This window comes from Ixodes scapularis, unplaced genomic scaffold (assembly GCF_016920785.2).
Source record: "Ixodes scapularis isolate PalLabHiFi unplaced genomic scaffold, ASM1692078v2 PGA_scaffold1__304_contigs__length_218370807, whole genome shotgun sequence".
Classification (NCBI taxonomy): Eukaryota; Metazoa; Arthropoda; class Arachnida; order Ixodida; family Ixodidae; genus Ixodes; species Ixodes scapularis.
The window spans coordinates 99170530-99196610 of NW_024609846.1; the positions used below are offsets into that span (position 1 = coordinate 99170530).

The window sequence follows — 26081 nt, forward strand, 5'->3', positions numbered from 1 at the left end:
CACGGAATGGCACCCCAGCCCCACTGGCTGAGGAAACTGACTAGGAAACACCTTCCACAAGCGCCGACGGCTGGCGGCGGGATGCATATTTCGGGAGGTTAGGCAATAGTATGCGTAGCAACCGAGGCCACACTGGTTTGGCTGATTTTAGAGAGCGATGCCCTGATGTAACACCTAGCAACCAAAGAACGTTGGCGACGTCCCCCTTTGCCAATTTCGGCGCCGTGCAGAGGGGGACGGCGGGTGTATCACTAGGGCCCGCGTTAACCCACACCGGCCACCCCATTCACGCCGCTTTGCAGCGACAGTCTGCAGTTGGCTCATTCCAAAATATTAACCCACCTTGGCCCACCCTTACACGCCACTTCGCAGCGTCCTGCCGGCTGCCCAAATACTCCCTTGACGTAACACCTAGGTTGCTAGGTGTTACGTCAAGGAGTCGCTTTCTATATATAACCAGCCAACGCTGCGCGGCCGCCGTCGCTCTGTACGCTATTGCCTAACCTCTCGGAATAAGCGGCTGGGGTGCGGGTGTACACTTTGGACGCCCTCAGAAGTTTCTGCTGGCTTTAGAGACCCATGGACGAACACGGGCTGCGGACCCGTTCTTCGGCATGCCACACCGTTCTTGACTCGCAGTTACCTCGTCGTAAGCGCACGGTCACGTGCACGTCCTTCATACGCACGCTGAGTGACCTGATCTGCTTTCACCAGGGAGGAGCGGGGTTTCGGGAATGTTCACCCCACAGAAAAGTGCCGAGAGGCTGCATTCACCATGCTTTGTTGTACATAACCGCCGCGCAAAATGCTAATGGATTTCTTCGAGAATCAATGTGGTGGCAGCAGCGATTTCAGCCCATCTCTTTTTTTACTTAAATAGATACTAAATGGGAACAATGTGCAAAGAAAGCTGGCATAAAAATGACTAAAACAGCGAAATTTTCGGAGAACCTTCTCAGTGTCAACTTTGGCTCTTTTGCAGATTGTGACTGTATACTCAGGCCGTGCCACGAACGTGGAGTTCCGCCTCCAGGAGAACATCTTAGTTGCTGGCTTGCCAAAACACGTCTTTGTGGTCCTGGCAGGTGTGTGCCACCCCCTCCCCCATTCCCTTCCTAGCATGCTTCCAAAATGGTGTGGCATACAACGAGGGACCATCGAGCTATGTTCCTTTTACATGCATCTGTATCTGGTCACTTACATTGCATGAAGCCACCAAGTACAATTTTGCATAGATTCTGGTCTCATAATCTTTCTCTCGTTTTCGGTTTTCCTTGTTATAATTGTATTGCATAACTATTGAAAGTAGCCTTATCTGCCACGTTGTGTCGGCAACACAGACAGTTTGCTTGCCTTTGCTGGGTTCGGCGACGTTGGAGATTATATACTCGACGAGCTTTGAGGTGGCTTCCCTTCTAATCTTTCCGAAAGTATCCTTACGGCTCTCGCTGTGCGAGATCACTCTTAGGATTGTCTTGTTCCTCCCTCAAGCTCGGTTGGATTTGAACGCAATGACCTCGGCCATTCTGTGCCACCAGAGAAGTGCTCGAACGTGGCATTGTTTCCTCTTCCCAGGCTCGCTGGTCCTGCTGGCCATGGTGAGCGCCCTGTGCATCTACAGCGTGGTGCTGAGCAGGCGTCAGCCCCAGCGGGCGGGCTTCTTGCCAGTCCAGAGCAACGGAGGCACCCTGTTCGACGACGACGAAGACGACGACGACGACCACAAGGTCAAGAAACTCATGGGATTTGGCGTGCACCGCAAGCTGCTCAAGACCGCAGAGTACCACGACGAGTCCACCTCCGAGGACGAAATCTACAACACGCGCACCTGGAAGAACGGAAAGTAAGTCTACGTGCACCCCGCTGCCGTTGCCGTCGTCACCACAGCGGCGGCTGCAACGCGTGTGAGTGCACCAGTCTCAGAATTTACAGTCGGTTTTGCCGTGAGCTACAATCTCGGGGACAAATGGACGGTTCTTGCGTGGAAAAGTTTGTTGGCGGCACCTGTCTTGGGGTTTCAGGTGTCGTGCCAGTTCCGTAATTTGTGTCGAAGTGTGTGAATGTAGGGTGGAAAGCGTGGTGCACGGAAATGATCTTCCTGCCCGACTCGGGTAACATCGGAATGAATTAACTTTGCAAGACGTGGGTGTTCTTGGCCGTAGATGTGGAGAGTTTGAAGTATTGCTTCGCAACATTTATTTGTGGCAGCAAAAGATCCCGACGGGATTGTTTATAGCCACGAACAAATGTGGTTTGCTCAAATGAGATTTCCCTTTAGACGGTGACAATTTTGTGTAATGAGGTTTGGTGAAAAAGTGCAATAGGTTCAGCACATGCTTTTAAAATTTCACAACTTTGTGCTTGGACCTGTAGGTGCTCCGATTGTTTGATTTGAGTGAATGGCATCAGTTTCGCAGAAGTTGCCGCTGCACCCTGTTCAGCCCTAAGCTGACAGTGTGGTGGGAGCTACGTGTTTGCTGGACCAATCAACCGCCTGCTTTTCATCACTTGACCGCATTCCCTGCATGGGGGTATGGGCGTGTGCGATCATTTCGCGAAGGAGAAATGTACGACTGGTCCAATGAGCACATAGCTTCCAACCCTTTGGCAGCTTGGGGGAGCCAAGTGTAGACGAGACATACATGAATAATGGATATTCAGCCCTCACTTACATTTGTTGACTTCCCTAAAATTCAGTTTGGCAACTCGTGGGAATACCATTCGACAATTAGCATAACGAGCGTTTTGTTTCTATAAATAGCCTGTGCTGGTCGGCTCAAATCTTCAAACTTATAGGATTTCTCTCGTGTAATGAAAAAGTGTTTTGGAGCAGGATTGGTGAGCTCCGTTTGACTTATTCCTTTGCACGCATTTATTTTCAGATCTCCGAAGCTATAGAATCTTTGGAGGTACCTCCAGCTCCATTTGTAAAGTTTCTGAAAAGTAATGGTACTTTCCCTTTTTTATATTGTTGAAAAGTGGTCTGTACATACATACAGGTTTTTGTTGGCCTAAAATGTTTTTTTTTTTCTTCTTTTTTAACATAGGAAACAAGATTTTAAACTTTATATATTCATCTGATCTGTACGTCATCACACCATTTGAGGGCGGACCATGCTATGCTCGTTCTCACCTCAAGAACTCTAGCAAAAAATAGATTGGCTCCCGTGGAACATTGCTAAATTCTCCTTTTGGGTGGCAGATTAGTTGGTACTTGGCCGTACAATTGACTTTCTTTTTACCTGATTGTAACATATTTTCAAATGCACACCATACAATTGTTTTTCCTGACAACCAACCCTTGTAAGAACCACTTTGCACACCTCATGAACTATGTGCAGAACTTGCTTTTCTTTTCTTGAGGCGACAATGAGTATAGTACTTTTTCTTACAAGGAGAAACTCGTGAAATAGCCTTTTTTGTCGGAACTGACCGACGTATACTTTGTAATCTCTACATTTTTGTTTTTTTAACTACAGCGTGTGCAGTCCGTCGAGTGCGCAAGCAAACATAGAAAGTGTGCATACCTGGGTCTTCCCCTTTGCCAGTCACATGTCCGAGTCGTCTTTATTGATGATCTTTTTAAAACGACGGGCGACGACCCCTGAGCAGCCGCACTTGGTCCGAGGACTCTGTGCCACGTGATATAGCATCTAATATATTCAGACGCCGCATTAACGCAAGGACCCTTGTTGGTGTTCCGCTCCACGTCCGCCGTCGGCCCGCGGAAGTGTCGGATGGCGATGTGCATGCAAGCGTGGTGTGCGTGTCGGTTTGCAGTCCTTATTTTTCAGACTTCCTTTTTGGGACAATGCTATACACATGCAGTGGCCTTATTTCCATAGTGCTTTGTGATGATACGTAATAAGCAGCGATTCTTAATCTAGACGAGACTTTGTTTTGGTGGACGCCTCTTTGACTAGACCAATTGTGTCCGAAGCGAAAGCGCATTTTATTATGCTTGTCTGGCCGTATTAGGGCAGCACTAGAGAACCGACAAGGAAGCAAACTACGTTTTGGAAAAGACACGGTTTTGGTCTGTTGCGGAAGAAAATAGTTGCAGCAGTCAAAAACATTAAACCACACACACAAACAAAAAAAAAAAAAAAATGCAGATTTTTAAAAATTTGTTTTATGAAACTTCCTTGCAGTAGATGTTATTTGGACTGGCGGAATACACTTTCGACCCAGATTGCATCTACTAAAACCGTGTGCTTTTTTAAGTGGATGTTTGTCCGCACTGGTATTTAGTAAGAGTGGTTGTTCAGCCGTCAACATGCACGAGGGCGGGAAAACAAAGCTTTGGTGACGTGCAGTTTTCATGGCTGTCATTTCTCTCTTGGTTGTCTGGAGGTTGCACATGTCTTTCAACGGTACTTAAAAGGCTCCCTCACTCTTCTAGGGCTGGGAATTATCGCTTGTCCTAAGATGATGACCAAAGTTTTTAGAGAACTATCAGCAGGTAGCTTCATTTGTTCAAGCCTTACCAGTCTGTGTGGTATCTTCCTTTTTATTCAATGTCGAATGCTTCAAAGGGCTCGTATAACACCATTTCGAAGACTTGGGGGAAACCATGCATCCTCTCGTTGTGTGATATGTGAAAAGTGTGTTTCAAGCTGTTGTTCACATGCCTACTGTGCACTCCATCCACAATGACTGGCACCTGTTAAAAGGGAGAAAGTCCAGTGCATTTGTTACACACTCAGCCCTGTTTGGTCTCGTCTTCCGAAGGTAACTCCAGTTTTTGTACTTGCTACTACCACCACGAGAATATAGATGTGCTCCCAGAAGAAGACGGTGTAACTAAGATACTGCTAGTACTCTCCTCTAGTCACTTTGATGCAGAAATAAAGAAATGGAACACTGCAACTATGGCAACGAGTATTTTTAATACTTCCATCTTCATTCACAACAGTCTTTCATCACACAGCATTCTAGCTTTGTTTCTTTCTTAGTCTTTTTAAAAATGAGGCTCAACAGAACACCAAGGCTCATTTTCCATGCTGGCTACCTCTGCATGCAGATATGCATATTCATGTATAGTTCAGATAATTATATATATATATATATATATATGTACACAAAAGCTTTTTTCATGTTTTTATATTAAACTCGCCTTTACTACTTTCTTGAGAAAAATGTATAAAAAAAAACAAGAAAACTGACTTGATTAGAAAAATGACCTAGCACACAACTAGCCTGACTGCCCACACCATCCCATTCTCTCTCGTGGCTCTTGACGTCAGCTTGTGGCCACTGTGGTCGGCCAAACCGCAACGATTTGCTCTAAATGTGGCTTTGAACTAGACGCATTCTCACTTAAGTCCATTAGCACGCACCTTCGTTCCTACCAGCTCTAAAATAAGGAAAAAAAAATGAAAAAGCTTTAGCTTCTATTTTTGTTTTTACAAAACACGTAAAAGACGCGACACCCTCATCAAAAACGGAACAAGAAGGATGGCAGGTCACAAAGCTCGAATGCCCTTCCGACGGGGCGCCGGTTGTACACGCGGCAAAAGCCTCTGGTTGTGGAGCGATGCAAGGTGGGGCAGGTGCCGGACACGCACCCATGCCAGCCGGCTTCCGAGGCCCGTTCCCGCGCCTGTGGGTTGTCGGCCAAAGCGGCACCTACTGGAGGACGCACATCTTGCGAAAGTCGTTCTCGAACTCGTCGTCAATGTCCCTGGCGTCTGGCACCTTGCCCTCTGTGTTGGGCATGTAGGCCTCGTAGTCTATGCCTTCCCGTTCGTAGAACAGCATGTAGGCAGAGTCCGAGTCTATCTGGTCCAGTTGGACTTCCTGCGGCAAGAGACGGAAGACCAAGCTCAAATACGACGTAACTTCGCCAGTACGGGAAACTCCTCCAAAAAGCTACGGCCACCGGTGACGGCGGACGACGCAATAAAAAACTGTAGAGCCTTTTCACTTTGAGTGAAGATGGAGGACCAGCAAAGCTGTTATTTTTATGACGCCTAGGACGACCTCGAGCACAATGCCTAGAGGACGACTTCTAGGACGATGCCTAGAGATAACAAGGGATCAGGACTTCACTATCTAATAATTGGAAGAATGACTTACGCTGGTTGTCCCCTCTTTTTATTTTTATTTATTCATACTTGCCACGACCAATGGGGAGTTTTCTGTCAACATCCACAGACACATGTTTTCCCAGACCCTAGCACATAACAGCTTCGTTGTAAAAAGTATAGACTTTGCGACATTTTAGGCATTTGCGAGCCTCGTTTTACCCAATTGCAAGAGCTGAAACAATTAACTACGTTCACTGCGTTTGCACAGCAGTATAAACTGATCACAACTGCAACGACAATCAAATTATAGCGTGCATGCAAACGGACATTTATTTATCTATTAAGGAGGCTCAACGCCGTTTTGAGCATTATGTACAACTGGTTCGCATCTGAAAACCAGGAAGAAGGCTTCATCCATTAAAACTATATTCTCAAAACCTACTTTTGATGCCACCTTCTCAAAATAGGTGAACACAAAAAGATGCTCAAGCTTGAAAGTCAGCGTGCCAGTCGGCAGTGGATATCACTCGAGAGCCTACTGGCTAACAGCTGCCAACTAGTGGCACATAACCACAACACTGCTGCAATGCTTGTAGTGTTTGTGCAGTCATTATTTTTGTCACTTCTGCTGTTGGAATAATGCACAACTGAAAACAGAAGAGGCATAGTGGGGGTTCCGTTCCAAATCAAAACGAAAAGTGATCGCAAATAAAAAAAAAAGTTCGCAGACAACACAAATTACCCCTCCAAAAAATCTCAGACGGCAACAACAATTGTCTTGACCATTGCAGTGTCTGTGCAAAACTAAATAAATAAAAAAAAGAGCGGCTTTAGCATTTTGCATGTGTGGCATCAAACAACAGCGTTGAGAATGAACCGGTGCTGGTCAGTGTTTAAAATACTAACAATAAACGCAGTGACGCTAAGTGCCAGATCTCCATCCCGAAAGCAGTCGTCGGAGAATGCGAGCTTGACCCACATCTGCTTTTGGGCAGAGCTGGGCACCGTGCATGCTGCATTGTTCATGCAGCCCGTCCTCCCCCTCACCGGAGAACACAAAGTCCAGCCGTTGTATTTGTCATTGTACTCGTTGTCCCATCCGCGTAGTTCTAGAGTTAACCGCTTGGGGCGCCACGGTCTTATCTCCCTAATATAGAGTATTTTGGAGTTTCGGTTTTTGGTTCCGATTTTAACGCACATCTAGTTTTGGGCACCGATTTTGGCGAGGTGTGTGTTAGAATCCTGCAAACACAGTATCGTCTCCATGCAGCATGTTGACGCTGTAGTGAATATATCGGGATAGGTTCTCTGCTGCCTATTATTTTTATAGCTGGCGATGGTGTCGGCAGGATGAACCAGATTGTCTTCTCGACAAAACGGGTTATAGGGAAGACGTTCGTGAAAACAGTAATGTCAACAGCAAAGGTGAGACGTACCGATTGATTGAGACACTAGAGTTGAGCTGTAGCCAAGTTTTGAGAGTTTAAGATGTTTAAGTATTAACAAAAAAAATGGCATAAGATAGATTCGTGTCTCGCATACCTTACATAAACTGCGACATCAGAATGTTTTCTTAGCTAAAAAAAAAACAAAACCATGCCTTAAAAGTCGAGAAAAATTTCCACGGAAAGAACACATCCTTTACTTATGAAATGGTAAATAGCTTTTAACAAACAAACAAGAAAAAAAAAAGTCGCAATGCTTTTTTGTTGGCTTGCGCGTGTGGAGACAGACAAAGCCAATGCGTTCTGATGAGTTTGTCTGCTATTGGAGACTCCAGGCTCACCAGGGGCAGTTCGATCAGTTTTGGCCCTCGCGCCGCAGGAGTTTCCAGTATTGCTAAGGCCTCTCGGGAGGTTGGGGCAGGCAATCTACTACTGTTGAGACCGGTTATAACGAAGTCAACGGGAATCGGAAATCACTTCGCTATATTCGCTATTTCGTTATAACCGACTTCGGCTATAACGAAGTGCAAAAGTAAATGGGAAATCGTGATCGCTTCACTGTAGCCGCTATTTCGTTATAACCGACTTCGTTATAACCGGTCTCGACAGTACACTTGCAGAACGTCCAGTCTGAGCCCTGGTTTTGGGCAAAACACTAGGAGCACCTGCTCGACTTTACGCTACCCACCTTGCAGCTGCTGTCGTTGTAGCAGTACCACCGGTTGTTGGGATTGCATGCGTACGAGACGTAATGGCCGCCTCCCAGGATACCCGTGTGACACTGCAAAGGGCAGCACACAAACAGTAGTTGAAGCCGGTACAAAGGCCTCTTGCAATATACCTAATAGCTCTAGAACTACAGTAGAATCTTGGGTGGAACCAGCTGAACAAAGGAAGAAAGGAGACGGAAGAATGGCGAACCGACCGCTCGACTACCAACTGTCCCGCGGTAGATTTGCCATTCTTATCTCCTGTCTCCCTCTTAACTTTTGTTCAGCTGGTTCCACCCGAAATGAACTATAACGAACTAGCTCAGCTCATCCCCGTAGCAAGTAGACTCTTGACACGGATCTCTCGGGGTTGTGGAAAGTATTTGTATCATCCGCATATCGTATTATACAAAATTAGCTCCGAGGAGGTAATAAAATATGCGCACATACTCTGGAAAAACAATTGGCTCTGGGTGAGAAAGTTGCTTTGATCCCGAAGGCAATCATTACCGCCGGTATATTGAACTGCCTCTGGGATTGGCCCACTTTTACAGCGGATGTTGATCTTCAACTTCTTTTCATTTTTTTTTTTTCATTCTTTTTTTCATTTATTGTGTTGAAATTTAGTATAGTGATATATTTCTCAGTGGTGATTTCAAGCATGCAATTAACTTTCAGATAACTTTTCTAGATCCTGAGTTATCAATAAATTTGTAATTTTAATTAGGTGCTCCTTCTTGGAAATTCTATAAAAATTCTAGGAAATTTTTATAGAATTCCATTCACAAAAACATCTTTTGTGCGGTGATGCTATTTTAAGCCTGATTTAATGATATTACATTGGTAAAAACATTTGCAATCAAGTAGCACAAAACGGGAGGCTATATCTTTTTGAGACTAATTAATTAAAACTATTGTACAGTAAAACCTCGTTATTTCAACCCCCGCTAATTCGGAAATTCGGATAATTTGAACTGCCGATTCGGTCCCGTCAAACGTATGTATTAGTCAATGGCAGCAAACGCTCCTTAATTCGGAGGGAATGCGGCGCACTATGGTTAATTCGGACAAATTCGGCACGTGGCGCTAGCTACCGTCCGTTCCAAAGGGTATGACCGCTATCCATTCGAGGTGCACAAGTGGTTTTTCTGGTTTTCCCATGGCTCTTCGCTCTTCCGGTTCTCCGTGTTTCGCACCAGTTTTGCTCTGTATTGCCGTGCTTCAGCGCGTTGCTCTCCTGGCATGGAAGCGGCAGAAGCATAGCTGCAACGGAAAAAGGGTAGCGCACGTGACTGACGACCGGAATGGCAAAATCGCAACACGCGGGGCTATTGTTCCCGAGCGTGCCGATAGCAAGAGTGACAGTCACGTTTTATGCCTCAACGCGGTGATCCTAAAGCCTGCCATTTTAACAGCTATCTTATCCCTCAATTTTTCGCCGGCCACCCCCGCGTTGAAAAATGCCACGTGACTGGCACTCTCGCTATCGGCACGCTCGGGAAAAATAGCGCCAGGTGTCGCGATTTTGCCGCTCCGATTATTGGTCAGTTGTGCTACTCGTTTTCCGTTGCAGCCGTACTAGGCTAAGAATTTAGCGACGAAAGTGGAAATACTGAGGGCCTTGAAGGAGGGCGTCTCTCGACAAGTGACGGAAAGTTACGACGTCAAGAGAAGCAGTTTGGCCACGTACATGAAAATTGAGGCCGATATTCTACGGGCTTTCGAGAGCGAGAAGTTCAACGCGAAAAGAAAGCGGCCTTGGAAGGTGGTGCACCGTAAACTAGAAGAGGCCTTGCTGTGCTATATTGTCCGCGCACGGGATGCGTAGCTCCGACAGTGCGAGTGCGGTGGGGCACTCGACCGCGCTAAGGAAAGTTGCCGTCTCCGCCCAAGTGTCGTCCAGAAAGCAGGCGGTAATAACAGATTTCTTCTCAAAATAAAGGTATGTCACAGGGAAACGTTTTTGCGCTATTTTCTTTGCTTTTACTTTCGATATTTCGACTTTCGGATAATTCAGACATTTTTGCTGGTCCCATGAGATCCAAATTAACGAGGTTTCACTGTATGAGATAAAAAGCCACAAAAATAGCATCACCGCACAAAGCATGTCTTGGTTAATGCAATTCTATAACAATTTCTGATATATTCTTAAGAATTTTATGCTAACGTCCCGTAAAGAGGACCTAATTGAAATTATAAATTGCATATTGCAAATCACCACTGAGAAATACATCAGTATACTAAATTTCAACACAATAAATGCATAGTATTTATTGAATTGGACACGGGTGCTGCTGATGCAACACCCGTGTCCAATCCACGTCCCACAATTGCTTCTTCGGGCGACGTCAAAATTTCGGCGCCACGGCCTTGTTTCGGGGAGCCTTTGGCCCGATATGCAGACCACTGCGCCCCACTCACCGCCAGGGCATACATCTGGTACTTGAGGTCTAGCGGGCTGTAGCCCGGATGTAGCCTGTGCTTGTGGTGGTCCTGGGGCTCGCCGCCGGTGCCCGCTTCCTGGGTGCCGTCCAGAACGACCGAGTTGTGGCACGCGTCGTGCCGCACGTCGCCGTTGGACAGGCCCCTCGTCGTAGGTGGGCTCTCCTTCTGCTGAGCCGAGTGCCGGAGTTGGGCCACCTCCGGGCGGCCCCTGGCGGGACTAGAAGCGGACTGCCGCAGGAGCAGCCCGGGTTCGGGCATGCGCCGGACTAGAGGGGAGGCGGGGCGGGCGCCGGCCTTGGGACCGGCCGGCGACGACTGCCGCTTCCGACGCTGGAAGCTGAGGGCAGCCTTGCGGGGCACGGGGGATAGGTAGTCGGTGGGGTCGAAGTCCTTGAAGGGGAAGCGCACTATCTTCTGAGACTTGACCCACTTGCCGTTGAGCAGCTGGAACCGCTTCAGGTGGATAATCTGGGCGGGGAAGCGACAACTTGAAAAGGCTTGTCTGCTACGGAAAAAGGGTGCTCCGGGAGTCGGCTATATGCCCATTCACGCAGTACTGTTTAGGTTGCATTATGTTACGGGAGCTTCTGTGCTTCGCGTGAAGCGCAGCTCACGGAGTAGCTCTGCATGTACAAAGCACAAATGTTCCGGTGATAAGGAACATAACGTAAGGAAATGTGAGCAAATGCTCCCGTGTGAATGGGCCTTAAGGGCACAAGCGGAGACACCGCTAGATGCAAAGCTATGCTCACACCGCTTTTCTTGCACTAGAGATATGCAGCAGCCAGTGCCTTTGCTGTCTCAAAATAGTAGTTATTTTAAAGGCACACCCAGGTGCTTTTTCTAGAAGCTTGTTTTTGATGGCATATTGTTTGTTGGGTTGTCAATACAAAATGAACAGTTGTAGATGGCAAGACGTCAAGTCAACTCGCAGCAATGGAAATACACGGGCACCATTTTCTCTTAGGGGGGGGGGGGGGGGGGGGGGCTGCCATTCTTGGGTCACCACCTCCATGAAATTTGACCAACGAAAATAGTTAATTGCATGGAGATTCCGAACGTTACTATTACTGCTCTTTTTGGGCGCACTGTGCATATACATATATATATCTATATATATATGCCGTGTTCGCACAAATAAAACGCGTGTTTTTTTCTCTAAATTACATACTCAAAAAGGAACCTCCCGTTACATTTGTAATCGAGTTCTGCCACGAGGCGCGCGAGTCTGGAGAAAGCCATCCCTCAACCTCAATGCAGGAGATCGGTTGGGAAAAGAGGGGGGATATGGGAGGCTATTGGGGGGCCATGTGAAGGGGAAATAAAAAACATAAAAAGCATTTTTATCGCTTTTGTGTCTGTACAAAGCACGCCGCAGAAATGCCGCGTGCCACGCAGGCACCTGCCAATTCAAGCCAAGTCAAGCCAAGCCAAGTCAAGTCAACACAAGCCACACCAAGACCACCGACCGTGTTTACTAGTGATAAGGTGCCTAAAGCACGTCTTTGACTAGTCCAGTGATGTGATTTGCCTAAGCCATTTTGGAGCACCTCTTGGAGCAGCCAAAGCAGTGTTTTGGAGCAGCAAAAGTGAGCTTTGGAGCAGCCAGAACAGTGCTTTGGAGCAGCAAACGTGGCTTTTGGAGCAACCAAAACAGTGTTTCGGAGCAGCAAAAGTAGCTTTTAAAGCAAAAATTCTTTAAAAAAAAATTTTTGTTTTAAGTGCTGGACAAACGAAGGGCACTTTGTGCTGAGTTGTGACGGAACTCGCTTTTTAAGTTTTTACTGCTGAGACATCCCACAAGTGTACAGTGTTGTAGGCGTTGCCGAGCGATTCCGAAAAGAACGCTTGCCACCGTTTTACTGGGTCCCGACGTGCCAGATTTTCGTCAAAAGTAAGCAAACGTAAAACAATGAATTGCAAAAGTCCCGACTGGCGCCTCTGTCGTGCATTAATATTCACATGCACACGTGAGGGCAACATCAGCAGGCTTGCAGTGGTACGTGCTTCGTCGGGCAAGCGGAGACAACGGCTGTTCAATCGAAATCGGAACAATGCCACTCTGTCGACAACTGGTTCCCAAAATAGTATGCAAAATGTAACTGTCCAGCATACGACAAAACAACACTCCAGCGGCGCATGCTTGCCAGACCGGCAGGTGAGGTACAAGCTAAACACACAGGAGGAAAGAACCTGAGCGCATCGATGCAAGACATCGCGAGCCAGGGTCAAACATTTCTTGGAGCGCTTTGTGGAACGACTGAACTCGAGACAAACAAGCGCGCTTTGCGGGTTCAGCGTGCAGACACTGCCTTCTTTCCTTTAGCTCACTTCTCTTCACCGACTTCCTTTCGTGGCAGAATTTTTACGTACCGGAATCCCTCTCGAAAGAAAGCCCACCGAGAGAAACCTAGGTAATTATTATTTAGACAAGCGGTTTTTGAATGAAAAGGACATTTCAAGGAGTTTGAAAAACGCCCGTCGTGTTCAGAAATAGGTTGAATATGATCCACAATATCCGTAAATGATAATTGCACGTTTGTATTTTGAGCCTTGTGGCTGTATTTTTCGTTACAAACGGCCCACTCTGACAAGCGCTCGGAGAACAGCCAGCGGAGAGCACGTGACACCCAACGCAATCGTGACGTAGTTCGTCTCGGAACGAGCAAAGCTTCGGCGAGGCTGATGTTGAGAAGATGTCCTAACGGTTCCAGCCATCAAAGCGGCTGCTTTTGTACGAATTTTGAGTGACGGGTTAATCTTTTATAGTCTTGTAGAGGGACAATAGCAACTTCTGGGAGACACAAAGCATATTCTCGGGAGGAGGGGAGCTCCTCTTTCCCTTTTTTCTCGTGGTGGCCGGAGGCGAGACAGTTATCGTCACTACCTGGCAAGGTTCCTAGACGGGCATTACAAACGAGGCGTTAGCGACAACCACCAGGTGCACTTTGCTAATCGTTTAATTCATTTTGAAATTCCTTTTCGTGTCTTTTTCAACAAGAGCTTGATGTGTCTGATGTGATAGTGGTCCCTTGCACACGAATAGACTTAAGAGATAAGCGATATTTCGTAGTAGTATCCCTTTATAGAGGGGTTTTTGTAGTAGAGTATGATTTAAACAAGGACAGGAATGTCGATGAACACGTTTAGAAAGCACCTTATCTGCAGAGACGCGGGGACACAACACCCGACGTCGCGCGACCAGCGTTTCAGCTCAGAAAGGAACTCTCGTCGCGCAAAAACGTGGTTTTGTTTCACAGCATGTCGGCATGTCTGGCGCCCGGTACACTAGCGTCGGAGCGTTCGCACACGCCCACGTTTATCGTTGAAAAAGTTTAAAAAAGGCGGGAGACGAGATTCCCGAGACGACGAGGCGCGAGACGGCGGCCGAAACCACGCAAGACCGGATGGATGCAGTGTACTTTTTGTCGGGGGCCGTTTGCGCCACCTAGCTCACGCATGCTCAATTACGTTCTTAGTTTAGTTTCGGTTTTGAAAGTCGACCGAAATTGGTCCTTTGGCGCAGGCTTGGCGCAGATTACCCATATTTTGGCAAAATGTAGCATGATGTAGCAGGGTTAGCCCCTTGGCACAGTTTGGCGCAATTGGCGCAGCAATCACATCACTGCTAGTCTCAAGTCACTCGAAAATTAACCAATGAACAAACACTGCAGAGCACAGATGGTGTATCCTCCGAGTGCACACCATCACTTCTGCTGTTGCCCCATGTCACAAAAAACTTGGCAGTTCCGTCTGATGCACAGTACAGTCCCAGCGATAGCTGCGACATGTCACAGTAAAGTCGTTGGGCATCAATGTCTCAATAAAATAGACATCCGACTATTTTGTTCCAAACACTTTTGTTTCCTTTTTTGTTCTGGAGCATGTGAAAGCACATCTCCCAGCACAAGGTCTTGGCATTGACAGCGCAAAAACAGCATTTTGTAATCGGCCATTTTTTTCAGAGAGCGAGTGCAGAGAGCATAGGGTGCAATAAAAACCCGAACTATAAAGCAGGTTGTTAACGCTGTGGCGTAGCTGTGCGGAAACGTCTCCACTTCGCACGCAGCAGACCCAGGTCCAATTCCCGCAAGCAGCAGGCGATCTTTGAGCAGTGTTGACGACCGACACTTTATGCCCTACTACGCCAAATATACAACACCAACAACGACGACAACTACAACAACGGACATCATTTCCAGTGGTGGGAAGCGCCCATAACAGCTATCGCTGTAAAACAGACATTTCATTCTGTTTTAGCAACAGTTTCCTCGAACAATGAATGTGCCACAAAATCCTGGTGTGGTAGGCGCATCCCGAGACTGGCAACCTCCATACATTTTCCTCATCGAGACGTTTGTACGCTCGTCAAAGTTCTCGCACGTTCCCGGTTTACTAGGGCGATGGAAGCGGCAAATACTATGCTGCCACTCCTAAATTGTTGCACATCTGGCATCCCTCCGGCGATGAAACAAATTGCCCGTTCCTCGCAGTGTCCCGCCAATGAACCGAGGCGATAGCCGAGGCGCTGCACGCTCTGCTGCACGTAGACTATGTGCAATCGTTCTCCACCACTGTTCAGAATTTGACAAGGACGCAGAGGTTGCATTGTCACGCGATATCTCCGCTAAATTCAGTGGGCTACAATGTACACACACCGAATTCACTGCGAGACCTCGGTAGTAACGGCCGCAGAAGAAAGCCCGAAAGAATCCAAACACGAGAGAGAAGAGAGAGCCTGACCAGGATGGGAGGCAGCCTGTAGATCTGGAGCTTCTTGGTGGCCAGTTGGTGCTGCCTGCAACGGGAGCAGTAGTACTTCTCCCGGTCCCCCAGCTGCTCCTCCTTGGTGAAGGCCTCAAGGCAGTCGTGCACGCTGATCGGCTCCACCTTCTGCTGGCGCGTCCGCTCCACGCTTGGGTGGTCCACGTACACCTGCGCCCATTCGGAGAAGGAGGACCATTCGCATCTTCACTGCAGCTCGGACCTTAGGAGACCCGCACGTTCCGTAGAAATTATCACCAACTCCAGCGATAAAGTCAGTGCCACCAAAAGTAATAGTTTTGTGAGAATGTTTGGATGGCGGAAAGTTGATCAGCCTCAATGGGCGATTGGTGCCTCTGCTATAGATGAGAAATTCAGCCAGTGTAGTATCACTGCTAGCCTAGGGTCCTTAACGTGCACCAAGCGGTAGCGATACAACTGCGTGCCAGTACTACAATGCTCATCCAGATTGAGAACAGGCAAGGGTAAGGACTGAACGGAATTCTGCAGCGTGAGCTTGCGCTCCATTTGCTCCAAGCTACAATGTGCCAATGCAGTCACCACCAATTCCCTTCGGCTTCGCCAGAAAAATAGTACCCTCCGAGTAGGTACCTCCAATATGCCGATAGCAGTGCCAGTAGTACTGCCAAACACCGCAACATTTTATACAGTCATGTTTACCCGCACAACTATCCTTAATGACCTCCTGCAATAGCGAGCAGTAGGCAGCAAAAGGATAGCATTGCATTCAACACCAAGAACATTGTTTTATTTAGAATAGCAGCGGGACATTCTTCTTTGAAACTAAGACACAGGACCTAGGCCCCAGAGACATGCTTACCCTCTCCTGCGAGGCCTGGTACCTCAGGTGGAGTGCCGTCGGGTCCCAGTCAATGGACAGGTAGACGGTACTAAAGTTGAAGTCCGCATCATCGCACTCTATCTGGCAGCCACGACAGAACCTGCACGTACGCACACAAGAGGAGCACCCTGACCACTGGATTCAAATCAATACAGCTTTTACATATTGGAGAGCTGCAATACCTTAAAAGAGTGGTTACCAAATGGGCCTTGCATGACCGGAATGGCTCATGCCAGAGCAGGAATAATGACGGATGCACCAACAACTGAACAAAATGTGTTCTGTGGAAGTGCGGCTTGTGAAGTCAGCATAAACATATACAGGATCCCCTTCCCTGTCATGGCTTAAAGGGACACTTCATGGCTTAAAGGGTCATTGACATTGTCCCCCAAATTTTTTTTAATCTTTTGCCAGGTGATTTAGTATAGCGTCAGAAGACTACCCATTCAATATTTTGCTACAGAGTCGCATATATTTTTAATAGAGTCAAAAAGCACAACTGCTCGAACCCAAAACATGTGCACAGAGGCTCCGAGGAGAGAGTTGCCGGAAGCCACGTGGCTATCGCTCCCTACCCAGTTTTTTTCCGTCCTTCTGCTTCTCGGGTATGTAGCAGACGACGACAACGAGGACATTGCTTCAACCGTTTGTCGTGAGACTGCTTCGCACTTATAGTCGCCGACCGATTTTTCGGACTACAATAATTCGGACTCATTCAATATTTCGAAACTAAAGGAAGAATGGTGACCTACTCGATAGAAATAGTGCATATTCACGAACAACGTTTCAAACGGCTTGAAGTCCGAAAGGTACAATTTTTCGGAAAAAATCGTCGCGAGCAATCAGCGGGAAACACCATCGAGAAGCCGCCATTTTTTATTCTATCTTGGCAGCTCATAGATTGGCCTGGTTTTGCAGCACTACTTGAGTACTGCCAAATCCAACCACTAGGTGACGCTATGCTATGGCTTTCTTTTTTATATATATATATCAGCATTGTTATCATTATTGTTAACATTTTGCTTTGTTCATTCGCCATTCTGCAGTCGTGGACTTCAGCCTCTCATCTCGTCTCGGTGAATCATGTTTTTGGACCACACTGGCTTGGACCTCATGGTCCCATCCGTTTTTCCGCGCCGCGAAGCGTTGCTAAGAAAGTACTCAACTATAACGCTAAAAAAGAAGGCAGTGATTCTCAAGCTAATAGAAAGTAGCTGAACGCAAGCAGAGGCGTAACCTAAAGCAAGGAACTATTGACGGCTTTTTTAAGCCCGCTCAGACGTAATAAGTGTAAGTTTTTTAATCTGCTGATTTTTTGGACTGCTCTATTATTCGGTTGTTTTATCGGTCCCTGCAAAGTTTGAACATCGGTCGGCGACCATACATCCCTTCCCCTCGCAGTTCTGCGCTTGAAGATCAGTTGGCCGGTACCACGAACCACAGTTCCGAAGTATCGATACTATATCGTTTAGCTTGCGGCACGTCGCCATATTGAGAATGACTTGTACATCTACTTTCTTCGATCTGTACAATAATATTTTTCAATCAACGTTTCTGCAACTTCTCGGAAGCCGCAAAAAATGGGGTTCATATTCTTTTCTATTTGCTATTTGCTCTATTCTTTTCTATTTGTATAGATATCCCACGACTTTGAATATATTTGGTATGCATCAGTTTGAACGGCACGTGACCATGAAAAAGAGAGTGAGCGCGCCTAAACCGGCCAATTCTCAACCGGGAATTTTTGGGTGGAAAAAAAATATGGATTTGAGCCTTAAATTGTTTTCTGGGTAATTGGGCTCTCATAGGTCATGTTAAAATAAAAACATTGGCACGCATAAGTACCCTGTCAAAGTGTATCCCTTTAAAACAATGCGTATCAAACTTTGTCTAAACGGCCCGCATGGAAAGAAGCGTGTCATATACAATTAAAGGTAGCTTCCACGGTGAAACAATTTACCCAGAAAGGACACTTACTTGTACCAAGGACACCATGCGCACATGAAACCGTCCTTCTGCACCGCTTTCAGCGTAAAGGGATATTCATAACCCAAACTGTCATCACTGAAAAGAGAATAAAATGCCAATATTAAAAACAGCGTTACCTTCCTGACAGGAATTAAAACAGGTAGATATAATTCCCCATTAAAATGAATGATTCAGTTCCAGAGAGCACTTCCAGTCGCGTCGGGTCGCACAAAGCCCCCCAAGTATAGAGCGGGCTATTAAAGCTGTGACATAGTTCAGAGGTAGCGCCTCCGTTTCGCACGCAGCGGACCCAGGTTTGATTCTCGCGGCGGCGGGCAATCTTTATTAAGGATTTGGCAACATGGACGATGGACGCCCTACAATGACAACATCAACAACTACTACTGCAACTACAACATTCACAACGGACGTCATTCCCAGTGGTGGGAAGAGCCCTTAACAGCTAATGTTGTAAAAAAAAACTATTGTGCAACCCCTCTTTGCTTGCTGACCCCAACTAAAAAGATGCCAACCACAAAGGTTAACTTCATGATAGTGCTTAGCTTCAACACTATTGTTTTGCATATTTAATAGTGCTGTGCAAATATTTGAATTTTCAAAGTAATCCCTCGTTATAACGAAGTCAACGGGACGGCAAAAAAATTCTATATAAGCAGTAATTCGAAAAAGCCAACAGAGCAAAAAAAAAAAAGTGCCAGCAGCCTTTCAGGTGGATGGGAACACTGAGGAACACTCAAACCGTATATTTAATAAAACAAACTTTGGTTATGAGCAACCAGCCGCAGCTTCACCGAGTAAAAAAATAATTAAGTGGATTTTGCTGAGAATTTCATCCAGGCATCAGTTCTCCTCCAACTGCTCCAGGCACCGCAAAAACACTCCCCGCCGCTGCACTCCACTTTGTTTTGAAGCAGCCATAGGATGTTTCGTGTCTTCACAGTCGTCAGTGTTTCATTAAGTGCATTTCCGACACTTCGTGTTTACCCTGGCTGCACGCAAGGTTTACGATCGCAGCATCCGTGGCAGGAGCAACAACCGGAACGGGGAACGTCTGCATCAACAAGCGCAAGTGAATGAGTTATCCTCGGTCGGACATGTTTTCACACACTCCTGTAGAAACCGTTGCAGCTCTGGGAATTGTGCACCAACTCGGGAGACATGCTCGCGGAAAAAAAATCTGACGTGCGCAAAGCAGTTGGCGATCTTTCATCTCTGGGTCGTGGGAGCGCTTTCTCTAGCATGAGGAACTTCTCGAACTCGTGAACTCGTCCAACATGCCTTGCTTGTTCCGTAAAATGTTGAACAATGTCGAACAGCCAATGCCGGAATGTTGAATTCTTTGGCAATTCTAGGTTTGGACCAGCCACTTTTCTTAACCTCACAGACCTAAGCGACTTTCGGTAAACACTCCCACCCCCATACGACGCACGTGTGCGTGTAGCTTCTGGTACGCCGCAAGCACACCCGTGCAGGTGAGTGCGTTGGGGGCTACCGAAGGGATGATCTCCTTTGGACTCCACCGCTCCCTTGACCTGATTCCGACAAGAGTCGGGCAGCATTAACCGCAGGCGCCGTAAGTAGCGTCGGAACGCTGACGCTGCTACCTGCCCACGTCGGCGCATCGGAAGCAGTGCTTTGCCCTCCGTCACTCGTTTGTTCCGTTTACTTTTTACAGCGAAGCTGTTTATGGCTAGGGTTCCATGGATTTTTCATGTGCATCAACAGAAACTCGCAGCGGCCTGTATTCATCGTCGTTCCAAGCGCTTGCATGCCTAGTTTCCTTCTGCTCTCCTAGGGTGGCAGTCCTGTCACGTGTTTGCGCTAGAGCCCGCGCAAGTCAAACTCTAAATCAAGACCAACGCTGATCAAGATCTCAGCCCCAGGCTCGCACTGCTCGCACCAGATGCGTTTTTCGCCCCGCAACTTTCGTTGTCGTGGGGCGGAGAACGCATCACAACGAACCAGGTATCATGCTCCTAAATTGGACAACTTTAATGGAGCATACGCTAAATTCAAAAGGGACTTTCTGGACAGACAGTCTGGGTGTAGTTGTAGCGTGTGTGATCGGCTGTGGTTTGACAATGACTTGACCAACATCGGCAATACACAGCGGGATCCTGCAAAGCAGACTCGTGCACTGCAAGTACCGTCGGTGACTACTTGCATTTGATAGATGACCACCAATTAAGAAAATAAATGTGCGTGTACCTTTGTTCAAAATTCTGTGTCACGTCTGTGTCGTATGCTAAACAGCTTTGCTGGTCATCCACCTTCGCAGAGTGGAATGACTCATCATTTTCTGTTGTTTTCCCAGTTTTCCGTTTACCTCGGTAGAGAAGGAGGGAATGCAAAGGTCTCCGTGCGCCTCTGTGTAAGCTTGCATGCTTTCGGCACCTTGGCCTTCATAATAAGCATGGTCGGCCGTTGATACACTTTGAATAATCCGGTTCAAAATATATGCGTTTCGGTCGGGACCACATTGAACTTCGATAAGAGTGATGATTCGAAAAAAGTGATTTCGTTTTAACGAGGGATTACTGTACGTTTTGATCTCGCTAGATAAAGAATTTTCATACCTCGCCGCCCGTTAGCAGGCAGGATAAGTAAAAGACCTCCCTACCATCCCAATTCTGTCAGTGAACATAGCACAGGACGCGAACAGCCACTGCCAGATGTTGTATGTGATTTGCCACCGCTCCAATCCCAGCTTAATCAGAGGCAAAGAAAGGCATGAAACGTGCCAGTCTTGAGCGTGGTTGGGCATGGCAGCCTCCGCAGGAGGCAGGGGGGACACCAGTCGCGCCACCTGCGTCCACACCAGGCGGTACAGGTCCTGGCGGCTGGTGCCCTCGTGGCAGGGCAGCACCAGGGGCATCCCAAACAGCGTGGGACGCGTCTTTTGGGACGACAGGAAGTACACGTCCTGGCGCATCTGCGGGACACGGCAAGGCCGGATAAGCAGGTCGGCATCACTGGTTCATGAGGCTCTCCCGAGCAGAGATTCTCATAAAATTTTTGACAGCTTGATTAGGTCAAGTAATATTTTCTGGCACTTCAAGCTTGTCCTTGATTCAATACCTTTGCATTTCTGGTGGACCAGCCACAGCTCTACAAACATTTGTTGAAAAATTCTGCATTGCAGCGGACCTCGAAAATTAGTCTTCAGCGTCTGCTCCAAAAATTGGCAGTAGTCAATTTGCCTCTGATGCAAGCACTCAAGGACCTCTTAGCAGTCACACATGGTTCTACAAGATGGCAGCTGCATTTGAAACCACTCCTTACCTTTGAGAAATACTGATATAAACCTACTAAAAAGCTATGCTCTCCACTTCTCCCAGGTGGCTAAAGAGTTCAACAAACCAACAAGAATTACCCGTTCCAGACCAGAATCTAGCGACAGGCAATAACAAAACTACATACGATTCTCAACCATTTTGCAGAACTTTCACCATGACTACATAGACCAACGGAAGGCACCCCGTGTGCGATACAGCTTTTCCACGTAGTTGCAATATTGAATGGCAGAATCTCCGGTATGGGTGAAAACATAGTTTTGCCCTCGCCACGCAACTGGAGAAGTGCTCACATTTCAATTGCAACTGTCAATCCTCGTTTTGCCTCTTCTATATTCCTTTTACTTCTTCCACATTGCAATTTTATTTTTGTCACCCATACGGGATGCATGAACTATGTGAGTGGAGACAAGGGTAAAGAAAAGAGGTCTACTATAATGAAAAACTGCTCGACTCAGATGCGAGGAAAACCACCCACCATCTTCCGATGGTAAGCCACCACGAAGTTCCGCCGCGCCAGCTCGGACAGGTCGGCCGCCGAAGAGTTGCTGGTCAGGCTGGACGTCATGCCCGGCGAGATCTCGGCAAAGAGCCCCACGCCGTTCCACGAGACGGTGGGCACCACGTTCCTGGAGGACGTCGAGCCGGGCGTGTCGGGACGTTCAGGGACTCCTTCACTGCCCTGACCCTGGAGAGAGAAAGCAACGGCCGTTGGATTCCCTACCGACTGCATTCTTCGTGTTTGGGCCGCAAGACACAAAAACTGCCCGTCTCTTTGGTATATCCTGATGGTGCTCTCTGAATGCACGGCATATACGAGGCATTTGATTTTAATAGCAACAAATTCTTTTTAGAAAAAGGGTTGGGAGTTGGGCGAGTGCCGTCTTCACGATATATTTATCAGGCTCGGAGGACACTAGACAAGGGGATTATCGTCCCAGTCAAATAATAAATTAATCTAAAATCAGTTAACTTTTTAATGATTGGCTTCAGGGGTCACGTTCCAATTGCAGTATTGTCGGCAATTACAATTAGAGGCCAGGCAAGTTGAAATAATTTGTCAAAAATATAATGGTTTTTTAGATATTAGTCTATATATTGCAAAGTTTTTCAGCCCAATTTAGAAATTGCGCGTAAAAAGTGTGCTGCAAGCCCAGCCTGCAATGACGCTTAGAAGAGTGGCGTAGTCTCTTTGGTCACATCGTCATTCGTGTCGTTTGTGTAACGACCAAGGACGTGCTGCCGAGAGAAAGACGACGTTGAGACGACTGCCCCAGTCATTCTTCTAAGTGTCATTGTAGGCAGAGCTTGCAGCACGCTTTTTGCGCACAATTCTTAAATCGGGTTAAAAACATGAATATTTACCAATATCTAAAAAAACCACTACATTTTTGCAAATTACTTTAATTTGTCTGGCCTCTAATAGTAATTGCCGCCAATACTGCCATTGTGACGCGACCCCTAAAACAAACAGATGAAAAGTTAACAGATTTTAGTCCATCTGCCTACCTACTACCTCATCCCCTCGTCTAATGTCCTGAGCCTGATAAATACGTGGTGAAAATGGCACTTGTCTAACTTTCACCCCCTTTCATTGTTTATATCCGTTCGAATTAAAATTAAACACCCTGTATAGATCCTCCTTGAGGCCAGGTCACACGTGAGTGTCACGGGACATTGTGGTGTCACATGATTCAACGGTGTCACGCAACGACTGCTACACCGAAGCTGCTCTGTGAATGCCATCATTACAATGTTCACTTAAATCTTTTAAAACGCCGATGACGTCACGTGAGGTCAGGTCACATCATGGGATACGAGGACGTCCCGGTGTGAAATGATATCATGCTGTCATGCAATGTCACAGCACCATGTGATGTAATGGCGTCGCATGACAACTGTCGCACCGATGGCTTCACAACACCGCGACGTCATCGTGGTGAATTTTGTAAACCGCCGACGACATTACGTGAGCACCGTCGTGTCATCATCGAGGCCACATGCCATGAACACGAAAGCGATAAGAGTTGGCCCTGGAAATATTATGCATAAAATGCTCCGAAACTTTGCTGCTCAGTGCTCACTTGACGTCAAGTTTGCTGGTTTAATCTGGGTCACTAGCAGCTACAGCAGAACCTTGTCTGCAGTGACAGTTTATACATTTTGCTGGCTGTTATGTTCAGGAATACCAGTCCCGTTGACCTCCTTTAGGGATAAACAAGGTGCTTTTTTAAAAAGATGGAAAATATTCAAAACAAAAAGGACGCTAGAAATCCTCCAGAATAATGTCACCGACCATGGTGCACGCCAGGGCATGAATGTAGAGAAAGTCTCCAACTTTTATTTTAAGCTGGCGCATGTAGATTTGCAGCCCGTTGTTCCTAACGGCATAAGTTATTCTTCGAGTTATGACATTGCGAATTTCAGTAGCTGCGGCAGTGCGAAGACGAGACTAAGACAGCAAAGAGCACAAAACGCCTGAAAAACAACGGCCCCAAAGGCGGAGCAGTGTGAGGCACTGATCCAGCCTCGGGGGCGGTGTTCTTTAAAGAGCACCGCCGCCAAGGCCAAAGCACGACGGAAGGCAATGAGCGCACGTTGGAGGCAGGGCGTCTCGAAAAGACGCCTTGCTGTTCTCCTCCTGTCGGCGACTGTGGTAGGTCAAATTGGCACGACACAAATCGAGTTAGCAGAGCCAACACATGACCGTCCAAGTGAAAACACTACTGCTACTTCTACCTACTCTTTGCAAGGCACATGCCGTGCACCAGTCCAAACAGTGCCGGTGCATGTCGCATCTGCTATAGCACTGTGCGCCACTCCCCGTGTGTACCAGCGTGTGTGCGTGCCCCCTTGACTCAGATTGGACACGTGTCCTCTCTGAAGGACTACCAAACCTTCAGAGACTCCACTAATTCTTTCAACTTTGCTGCATAATAAGCGAACCAATCTCTTTCCTATACTCTGCATCAGAGGTAGGAAACAATGCTATGGAAGACATGGCAGCCAGCCCATGGTTTCTTAAATTGAACATTTTTGTAGCCATATCTACAAAATTCAAACCTTATGATTTAACCATGGTTGACTACTGAACCCATAAGGCAGCAACAATAGTTTTAAGAAACCGTTTTTACCAAGAACGATAATTGAATCAAATGGCCTTCCAAAAGAAACTGTTCCCAGCCCATCACCAGATGACTTCCTCAAAGCTTACTAATACAGTTTCTAGGTGTTCGTTATCGCCAATACTTTTGCACTGAAGCTTGCAACTTTTTTACCATATGTCCTGGCACATCTATAGCTGCTTGGGCCCAGGCAGGACAAGCAATATCGTCAGATGAATAAATAAATAAACCTAATTAGGCTTTCAAACCATTAAATAAAATCCATAAAAGAAATTTTAAAAAAAATTCCAAGGATATGAGTTCATGCGAAAGCATGAATGTCGTTCTTCTCCTCTCTTAGTTCGTCTGCGGCCGACGACCGAGCGCGCACTCTCGTAAAGTGGCTGTGCCACGCTGAGCCAGTGCCTCCTATATGAGTTACACTATGCCTGTCAGCTTCTCTCCAAGACGTGTCCAGGCCCGGTGCTTCACCTCACAACATGCTTGTACAGCTAGTTAGCACTGCCTGGCGGACGTTCGTTTTGTCTATTTCTCTAGCATGTTGTACTTTACCTCATTATTGAGGTTATATCATATATGTTTTTTTAACAACATGCCGAACACTATTCTGGATGTGACCGCTCTGATTCAAACGAGTTTTGCTGAGACAAAATACGAAACTACGAAACAAGCACGGCCAGGCTTTGCTTTTGCAGCGCGAACGTGGAGAACGCTTGGCCGCTTGACTGTCTGCTTTGGCGGCAGTCTGGGGCTTTGGCGGTCACCTTGAATCGCGGGCATATAAGTAGTTGGCGCCGGGTCCTGTGCGGTTGAAAAGGTAGGAAAATAAGAATTAATATTCCGTTGAAAACGCGAGCTGGTCCCGAGCTGTCAGTCAAAAACATTTAGATTTCTTGCAGTCGGTGCTGCAGGGGGGGGGGGGGGGGGGGGGGGGGGCGACATCATTGAACCTCCTACGGAAGAGATGGTTGGCTTCACTACACGGCAGGTTTGTACGCCTAGATGGCTCCGCCGCACGGCAACCACACATGCTATTTGTCCTCTCCCTTCCGCTTGCCAGTGCTCGGAGCTGACAGGCATAGTGTAACTGATACACGAGGCGCTGGCTGAGCCCAGCCGTACAGCCTCTCCGGAGTTTGCCCGTGGGGGCTCTGCGGCTAGGCCCGCACCTCTTACCGGCGGCCGGGCCGCTGCGTGCGCTGCACCGCCATGAAGAGGGCTTCTCTGGTGGCGTTCCTTGGAACTACGCCACGCGAGAGCCAATGGGAGCCTCGCTCCTTGAAACTATGACGTGCGCCAGCCAATGGGAGTTTATCCATCAGATTTCTGCTACAGACTACAAGCTTCGCTTTATCGGGACAAAGAAAGGTGCCGTTCGACACGGCTTCAAAAGTTGGTGACGTCGGTTCTCTCCATTTG

At 47.3% G+C, this 26081-nt stretch overlaps 2 protein-coding genes across 4 annotated transcripts in view; one reads left to right on the plus strand and one right to left on the minus strand.

Annotated features, from left to right (window-relative positions):
• The window catches only part of LOC8031117 (carboxypeptidase D), a 67499-nt gene extending 62630 nt beyond the window's left edge, over positions 1–4869 (plus strand). For both annotated transcript variants that reach the window (XM_029974689.3, XM_029974690.4), the window contains exons 24-26: positions 983–1085; positions 1576–1843; positions 2883–4869. In XM_029974689.3, coding sequence (XP_029830549.2) covers positions 983–1085; positions 1576–1843; positions 2883–2898 — 387 coding nt within the window. In that variant the 3' untranslated portion in view covers positions 2899–4869. The remainder of the gene's footprint in view (positions 1–982; positions 1086–1575; positions 1844–2882) is intronic.
• A 1-nt stretch (position 4870) lies between these two features.
• Positions 4871–26081, minus strand: part of LOC8031116 (ubiquitin carboxyl-terminal hydrolase 32) — a 64203-nt gene continuing 42992 nt past the window's right edge. For both annotated transcript variants that reach the window (XM_029974694.4, XM_040499418.2), the window contains exons 25-32: positions 22016–22225; positions 20986–21176; positions 18233–18319; positions 16235–16355; positions 15373–15564; positions 10606–11097; positions 8163–8255; positions 4871–5799 (exon numbers count right to left, since the gene is read on the minus strand). In XM_029974694.4, coding sequence (XP_029830554.2) covers positions 5629–5799; positions 8163–8255; positions 10606–11097; positions 15373–15564; positions 16235–16355; positions 18233–18319; positions 20986–21176; positions 22016–22225 — 1557 coding nt within the window. In that variant the 3' untranslated portion in view covers positions 4871–5628. The remainder of the gene's footprint in view (positions 5800–8162; positions 8256–10605; positions 11098–15372; positions 15565–16234; positions 16356–18232; positions 18320–20985; positions 21177–22015; positions 22226–26081) is intronic.